This window comes from Sinocyclocheilus anshuiensis, unplaced genomic scaffold, assembly GCF_001515605.1.
Source record: "Sinocyclocheilus anshuiensis isolate Anshui unplaced genomic scaffold, SAMN03320099.WGS_v1.1 scaffold836, whole genome shotgun sequence".
NCBI lineage: Eukaryota > Metazoa > Chordata > Actinopteri > Cypriniformes > Cyprinidae > Sinocyclocheilus > Sinocyclocheilus anshuiensis.
The window spans coordinates 1,268,979-1,277,667 of record NW_015551122.1 but is presented as its reverse complement, the minus strand read 5'-3'; the positions used below and the strand labels follow the sequence as shown (position 1 = coordinate 1,277,667).

The 8,689-nt window shown below is 34.9% G+C and overlaps 1 protein-coding gene across 1 annotated transcript in view; it reads right to left on the bottom strand.

The window, feature by feature from the left end:
* The window catches only part of LOC107663113 (ATP-binding cassette sub-family B member 7, mitochondrial-like), a 55,283-nt gene that overhangs the window by 42,990 nt on the left and 3,604 nt on the right, over nt 1-8,689 (bottom strand). Inside the window, exon 2 of the mRNA XM_016453273.1 lies at nt 54-134. Within this exon, the coding sequence (XP_016308759.1) occupies nt 54-134 (81 nt within the window). The remainder of the gene's footprint in view (nt 1-53; nt 135-8,689) is intronic.

Sequence of the window (8,689 nt, the reverse complement as noted above, 5' to 3'; positions counted from 1 at the left end):
TATATATATATATATATATATATATATATCAATGTTTTATATTTCCCACTTACTTTTACTGCTTCTAGGATCTGTTGGCTGTTCTGACCTCTGCTGTTGGCCCATGCTGATGACGCTCGGCTTTGGCTTGACAGCTGAATGATAGTTAAGAAATATGAGGTAAGACATTTATATGAAATATTAAATATATTAATATTTTCAGTGGATTACTTTAGAATTATGTACATAGTTTAACATGTTTCTGAAATTGCATTATATATAAAAACCTAAAAGATCATTTCAGCTGGTACCAGACCTTCACGGCCAATGAAAAGCCTGCTTAATGGGAATCAATGAGATTTCTTGTACAATATATCTCTAGCTCACCTTGCTCACCCCATAAGCACATTTAGTTTACTTCAATTCATTATTCATTCACTATTGTGCTCAAGCTCCTGAGTGACTGTTCAGGATCCCAAAACACAACTGATTGCCCTCAAAGCTGGAACTGTGTAATGCTTTGTGAAATATGATATTAGATATGATGTGTGCTAAATTATATAGAAATGGAGCCTATTTGTTTGATGAATATCTGTACAGAATCCTAATGTTAGGAAAGTGGCTGTATATTTTCATCTATGTGAAAGTCTCAGTAGAAATCTGTTTGTTCAGTTCATTCCTCTGTGGATTCTTTGGTAAACATGCGCTTTGCAAACAGACTTTGGCGGAAACTATTGCAGCAACATGTAAGAATTAACCATGTTAATTCTAATGCCCGATCTGTGGTCAGTGATTTTTATGTGATATGTAAGGACTGATGTACAGCAAAATGCATCAGTAAATCTAATCGAGTTGCGGCCATGGAACCAATTAACCTTATGTGTTTCTGAACAATTAAGATATCACTGGTCACTGGCATTAATGCAGTCATTAAGTGGTCAATTTCATTACAAATACATTTTTGGATGAACAAAAAAAATCTAATATCACTGAAATTTGAGTTTAAATTACAAACAAATTTAAGTTAATGTTTAAAAAAAATGTAAAAATTCAGTCAAAAGTGAGCAAAGAGCACCAGAGGGTTCAATTGTGATCAAATTATATACAGAATGCAATCTGAGAACGCTCCCTTTATAATCACTTGAGCTGTCAATCATTCTCAAGTTCAGTGTGAGTGAGTTTCCCAGTGATTTGAGTTCTGCACATTCACCAAAACTCCCGTTATAAGCAGTGATGCTGTTTACGCTGCTCAATGAATGCAAGCTTTTATGCAGTGGGAGTAGATCTAAATATAATGCTTATCTAATGTCTGCAGCTCTGCTGTAATAGTAATAACATCAAAAGTGTTTCACTGTAAAACCTATTTTATATGCAAAGATGTAATCCAATCATTGCAGTGAGTGTTTGCATTTAAGTCTAAGCATTTAAAGGGTACATCGGATGCAAAATTCACTTTTACATGGTGTTTGAACTTAAATGTGTCTTGGCAGTGTGTGTACACAACCACCATATAATGATAAAAATCCACCCAGTGCTTTTTTTTTTTTAATCCCCACAAATCATAAGCACAGTGGCGTAGGAAGTCAGCCCCGGGCCCATATGCAAAAAATTTGTATGGGCAAATACAAACAATAAATGTGTTTTTACGCTCTTTAAAGGGGGGGTACAATGCTGTTTCATGCATTCGCCCGCGCACGCATCGACCAGAGCAAGAGCGAGATCACACCCATCAATGCGCTTCATCCACGGGACTTGCTCGGGAAGAATGTGTCCAAAGAAGTGTGTTTTTGGTTGTAAGGGAAAGATATCTTTGTTCAGCTTCCTAAAGAACCCAGCGTTATGTAAACAGTGGATACAGTTTGTTTTTCTGGAGCAGCAACGGAGTTTCACAAGTGTGTTTGTTGACAAAAGTTTTAAAAACAAGGCCCAGTTCGACGCTGGATTTGCACATCGTTTGATACTGAAAGATGGAGCGGTCCCAGCTATAAAAGATCCCGGTCATGATTCAGAACTGCAGACGGTAAGTGAAACGGCATCTAATGTCTGTTTTGTTGGCATTCGGTGGATATGAAGGATGCAGTACTACTCTATAGGTACTCAAGATTAACATGAAATTGGGTGAAACTGTGCGTGTTATGTCCCCTTTACGCTCTTTAATTTGTAGTGAGATAACTATATTCGCCTCTGTTCAAGCAGCATGTGAATCAATGATATTTTCCTCTTTAATATTTGCAGCATGAAATCGAGTTTCAAAAAACGTCAATAAGCCTATGTTTTATTGCTGTTTTACATGTTAAATGTGAAGAATGACAGGTTGGATGCAACACACTTTTTTTGGCAGAGTATAGTCGTAATTTTCACATTAACTTCACGCAATATAACATGATTTTATTATCGTAATTTTGAGTTTATTCTTAAAATATTATGATGTTAATCATTTATTTTAGTTATTTGTTTTTCAAAGTGGCACTTTGAAATGTGACTATTTGAGACTATTTGTACAGCATGCAAACACAATCTCGGCACAGCGGCCAAACAAAAAACAATTTTAAATAGTAAGGAGATATTTGAATTATTTATTAATAAACTAGTGTTTTCTGAGTCAATGTCCCAAAGATGAAGTTGATGATCCTGACTCGCCATCTCATCATTGGACGCACCTTTAGAGAGAAATGCATCATTACGGATTACATAATGAAAGAGTTTTTGTCTTCGATTTGAATTATTTCGGTCTAAAGTAGTCATTTAAAGCTTTCTATAGATATATTTATCATGTCTGGCAAGTATTCGCTGAGTTTCGGTTAATTTTTGTGAAGTGCTCCTGCTCGAGACCGAGACGGCAGAAAGCGCATCCTGTTTGTTTTCCTTATTTTACAAAAGCACAACGTTTTGTTGATATTGTGAGTACGCACAAATAAAAGTAGACCCTTTGCAGTTCCGAATGATGTATTAGTCTTATCTATATGAGCAAAAATGGTGGCATATTTTAAGTTTCCACTCTTATAAAAAAAAAAAAAAGTGAAGCACAAGTGATCGCGCTGGCGCCTCCCTGTCCAGAGCGCGCTTCAGCTTCCACTCTCCACACAAACGATTGGATATCGTATTATGTTAAAAACAAAACATTATTTATCCATCTGTAACTGCAGGTGAAATGCATCCATGTCCCCTCTGAGATACATTAAACTGTGTAAATACATCTAAATGCTATTTCAGATGCAGATTCCAGAAATGATTTCTTATGTTGGAATGAAAGACACACTAAAAAATTGCTGTAGTTTCTACAGTAAAATTTTACAGAATATTACTGTTTAAACATTCTACAAGATGTAGCTGTAATTCGCAATGCATTATGGGTCAAATAAGGTTTTACAGTTGTTAACAGTATATTTCCATGTCAACTGTAATTCTTTTACAAGAAGCAGGTGTTGTCACTGTAGCTCCTGGTTTTTACACTAACTTACTGTAGTGTGGCATTATGGGATGTGGTGCTTCAGTCAAATCTGAAATCCAGCCGACTGGAGCAGCTCGAGAACGATTGAAGATTAGAGGCTTTATTCATCATTCCTGGTAAGTTCACTTAATTTCACTTAAGAAATATATCCTTTTATATTTATTTAAGTTAATGTATAAGACATATCATGTTACAATAGCCTGCTATCATGACATTTAGACAAGCGGCCTGAATGATTCAGCATTTTGAATGGATCAGTACAATGAATGACTCAATTGACTCACTCGTTAAGTTATTTGCTGCCACCTAATGGCGGTTTAGTTTCACGTTTAAAAAGTATCATAGAATTTTTCCAACATTTCTTATTTGTAATTTCAAAAATGTATGTAAAACATTAATGTCATAACACAGTTGTAATTTTGCATTATAAATGATTTAATTTGATTGGTGGTACAGTTCTACAATGTATTATAATAATTGAATTTATTAATCAAATGTAAGAGTTTGCTTATTTTAAAATATATGCCTTTTGGGTGTTCATTTTGGTCTCATTTATGTAATGCATTTTAAAAAATTACTTGGTAATTTTCATTATTTCTTGTAGGTGCAAAGAATAGCAGCTGATGTGGAGAAATGTTTGATGCGACTGGAGCAGCTCGAGAACGATTGAAGATTAATTTAGAGGCTTTATTCATAATTCCTGGTAAGTTCACTTAATTTTACTTAAGAAATATATCCTTTTATATTTATTTAAGTTAACGTATAAGCGATATTATGTCACAATAGCCTGCTATCACGACATTTAGACAAGCGGCCTTGGTATGTGCAGTAAGCTGGAAATTGCTATCATAGCAAAGTTAGGCTAAATGCTGCATTTTTCTCATTTTGGCAGTTTAATTTTCTTATTGAGAGCATTTAAAGTAGTGTTTACCCAACTTTTAACATAATGACCAGTGCGAACGATTGTCATAGTAACTACTATCTGTCTAAATAACTGACGAACAGCAAAATATGTGAAATTTAATTTGTTCATATGTGTTCAACTGTCCCATATTGACGTGACAACTTAAGGCTGATTTATACTTCTGCGTCGGATTCATTTCAGGTGCACCCAGTGGCTTTTCGAGGGTCAGATGGTTGTGAATTCATACCTCAACTTTGTGGCTGGATTTGCAGTCTTATTACAACTTCAGTCTGGCAACCCGGGAGCAGGCATCTTTTGCACACTTGAATTTTTTCCAAAGGTAACATGTTTTACTTGAGTAATTTCATTTGTGAAAAAGGTTACTTATTTAGTTTAAGTACTGGCATAAGCTGACTGTATTGTATAAGTGGCATTTTTACATTCATTTTATTGAGCTAGTTTAATTCAATACTGAACTTTATTCTAAAGCTTCTGCTTGTTTTTATGTGCAGATGTTTTGTTGGAACCACAGCACTCACCGTATACAAGACGGACACATAGAAGCAAAACAAGTGGAAAAGTCTCAGAGAAGAGGGACAACCCTCATGTGTGTGCTTACTTACTTTTTAGACACAGTATCGACTGTTGTTCTATTTCACCAACGAAAATCGTTCCAAACAAAGATCAAAGCAAAACCATTTTGCGCATCCTCAAAGCAAAACCCAGCTGTGTTTTGTTACTGAATGATTCAGCATTTTGAACGAATCGGTACAATGAATGACTCAATTGACTCACTCATTAAGTTATTTGCTTCCACCTACTGGCGGTTTAGTTTCACGTTTTAAAAAGTATCATTGCATTTTTCCAACATTTCTTATTTGTATTTTCAAAAATTAATGTAAAACATAAATGTCATAACACAGTTGTAATTTTGCATTATACGTTATTTTATTTGATTGGTGGTACAGTTTTACAATGTATTATTATAATTGAATTTATTGATCAAATGTACAGTAAGAGACTGTTTATTTTAAAATATATGCCTTTTGGGTGTTTATTTTGGTCTCATTTATGTAAATGCTTTTTAAAAAAAATCACAAGATAATTTTATTTATTTCTTGTAGGTGCAAAGAATAGCAGCTGATGTGGAAATTTTTGATGCTTCAAAACTGATAAAAAGCTGATTATATTAGGTAATGTATTATTTCTGTTGTAAATAATTTGATAAACTTGTATTTTAGATACAATTTTATATTGAAATACTGTATTGTAGGTTACATTATTGCTTATATTTATTCATTTCAGCGGAACCCAGTGGCTTTTGACTATTCGAGGTTCAGATGGTTGTGAATTCATACCTCAACCTTGTGGCTGGATTTGCAGTCTTATTACAACTTTAGTCTGGCGTCCCGGGAGCAGGCATCTTTTGCACACTTGAATTTTTTCAAAGGTAACATGTTTTACTTGAGTAATTTAATTTGTGAAAAAGGTTACTTACAAGGTTTACTTAAAAGGTTTTAGTTTAAGTACTGGCAAATGCTGATTGTATTGTATAAGTGGCATTTTTACATTCATTTTATTGAGCTACTTTCATTCAATACTGAACTTTATTCTAAAGCTTCTGCTTGTTTTTATGTGCAGATGTTTTGTTGGAACCACAGCACTCACCGGATACAAGACGGATACATAGAAGCAAAACAAGTGGAAAAGTCTCAGAGAAGAGGGACAACCCTCATGTGTGTGCTCATCTCAGAAAGTTGATGGACTTTTAGTATGTATTTATTAAATTGTAACATATTCTGTTACACCAAATACACAAAATAATGATCTTTAAAAAAAGCATCATATGACCCCTTTAAAATATATGCCTTTTTTATGTTTTGTTGGAATCACAACACTCACAGGATACAAGGATACATAGAAGCAAAACAAGTGGAAAGGTCTCAGAGAAGGGGGATGTAAGTTGATGGACTTTCAGTATGTATTTATTAAATTGTCTTTTGCAGGAATATTCTAAATGTAATAGAACATAAGCTCAAACAACAGAATTTGTGGTATAATGTTGATTCCAGCATTTTATTTTAATCCCTTTTTAACCAAAATTATATGAATTCTGTTGATTGACCTTCATTTTTATAGAAAGTTAATGTTCTAATCAGAATATGGCTTATTTTTTGTGATATAACAAGTATTTGTAGTTATTTTGTGATGCTATGTTATTTTTATGATAAGATGTTAACCGTTGAAAGACATTTAATTTTTACCAGTAAAAGCCTTGCAATGTCTTTCTGCCAGTTTTAATAAATATTTATTTGCAACATCTTTGACTTGGTTTTTATTCATTTGTAAATGTATTAAGATAGTGCTCATAATAATGCATTTAAATCCATATTTTACAGTTTACAATTTACTGTTAAAATTATTCTTTGCAGCATTTTCATTGTTAAATTATTAAAACATCATCTTGGATTTAGGGGTATTTACAGGATTTTATTGGCAACTTTAGTTGCCAGGTAAATACTGTACTTTAGTGAAATTACAAAAAAATTGCTGCAAAATATATTTACAGGATTTTATTGGCAACTTTTAAGCAATTAACATCATTTTTACAAGATTTTATTGGCAACTTTTTTGCCAGTAACATCCTGCAAATTCTACGGTACATTTTTTACAGTGCACTAAATACAGGATGAAGTGCTTCTTATTCTTACCCAAAAATACAAAATGGAAGGATAAGCTAAAACTGAACACAATCTTGCTACTCAAGCTGTATGAACATTTTTTATATATATATTTATTTGCTTCTTTTCTATTTTGTATTTACTTGTATTTTTACTTTTAATACTTAAAGCTGCAGTCTGTAACTTTTTTATTATCCGAAATCAATATTTGAGCAAGTACATAACCAGCCAGTGTTCAAAACTATCGCCTTACTTTAGCCCGATTCACAACGGTTAGCTTATAATAACCGAAATGAGGCACCGAAATCTGCGTTCTGATTCGGTTCTAGTACATACCGGTTACATAGGTACCGGTGCCATTTTGGTACTGGGTTTCGGTAGCCAACCCTAGGAATATGAGCATTTATTCCGTCATCACCCAGGTGCTGATAGCGCGTGCGCACAGGTGAGACCTGACAGGCACACATTGATATCGGTGTTTAAGCTAAACTCGTTTAAGCTTTGCCAGTTTAAACATTTAAGAGCCAGAGAATGCGAGCTCACGCGCACAGTGAGAAGATTTGTGCGTGCGCTCATCCGAAGCGCGCAAACCCGCGCCTCAGAACACACGCAAATATTAAGCGTCTTGTAAGTAGGCTATCCTAACCCCTGGTTGAGAAACACTGCTATAGCAGACATAGCCAGCTGAACGTACTGTATCAGTGCATTCTCTTAAAGTGACAGGATGGCTCAGGAGATGAGTCTCTAAGTTTGTATAAACATCAACAAGCTAAAAAATAAAACCAACGTTTTTTTTTTTTTTTAGATAATGTAATCTTATTAAAATTGATTTCATAAAATTGGTATCGAAAAAAGTATCGTTCAGGAACCGGTATCGAAGTCAAGGTATCGGTATTGAAAATTGTTGAACGATACCCAGCCCTATAAAGAAGTTATCCCGGCTACTAGGCTATCGCATGTGAGGATCCTGCAGCTGGCCGATCGTTTATAGCCTTTTCTCACAGCAGCTAGAATAATTCAATGTATATCATTTTGATGGCGGATTGTAATCCAGAAAGGATTATGTGTTTATGAAAACGTGCACGGCTCGCAAAATCGCTAGCCCGACGTCCCGGGGCTATTGTGTTTTCCAGTCAGACTACCAAAATGTATCACTGCCCTGCCCGACGGGCTATCTTGAATAGTCAATATAAAATCCCTTCCTTGATTCGCATTGTTCACTCGCTTGTAGGGGTGAAACGGATTATAGTTTATCATTTACACGTGTTTCTAAGTCTTACCAATTGAAACATTCAGGCGTTTTAAACCATTCATGCGCATGAAGAATTCAGTTCGGTGCTCGCGCGCACACGCTCAAAGCGCGAACATACAGAGCGGCGTTTCAGGCAGAGCACGAACGAAAATTCTTATTTGGGTCATATATTCCAAGACGTAGGCTAGAATCTGTGATTGTGAAGTACATTAAATATCCACACCGGTGCGGTGACTGACTGCCACACATACTCTTCAGAACATTACATTCATCCGCGCTGGAGCCGTGCCGGAGCACAACCCACGCAAGGAAATACTTTTTGTACTTAAGTACAATAAATATCTCATACTTTAAGACTTTTACTCAAGTAATATTCTAAACGGTGACTTCAACTTCTACCAAAGTCATTTTCTGGTAAGATC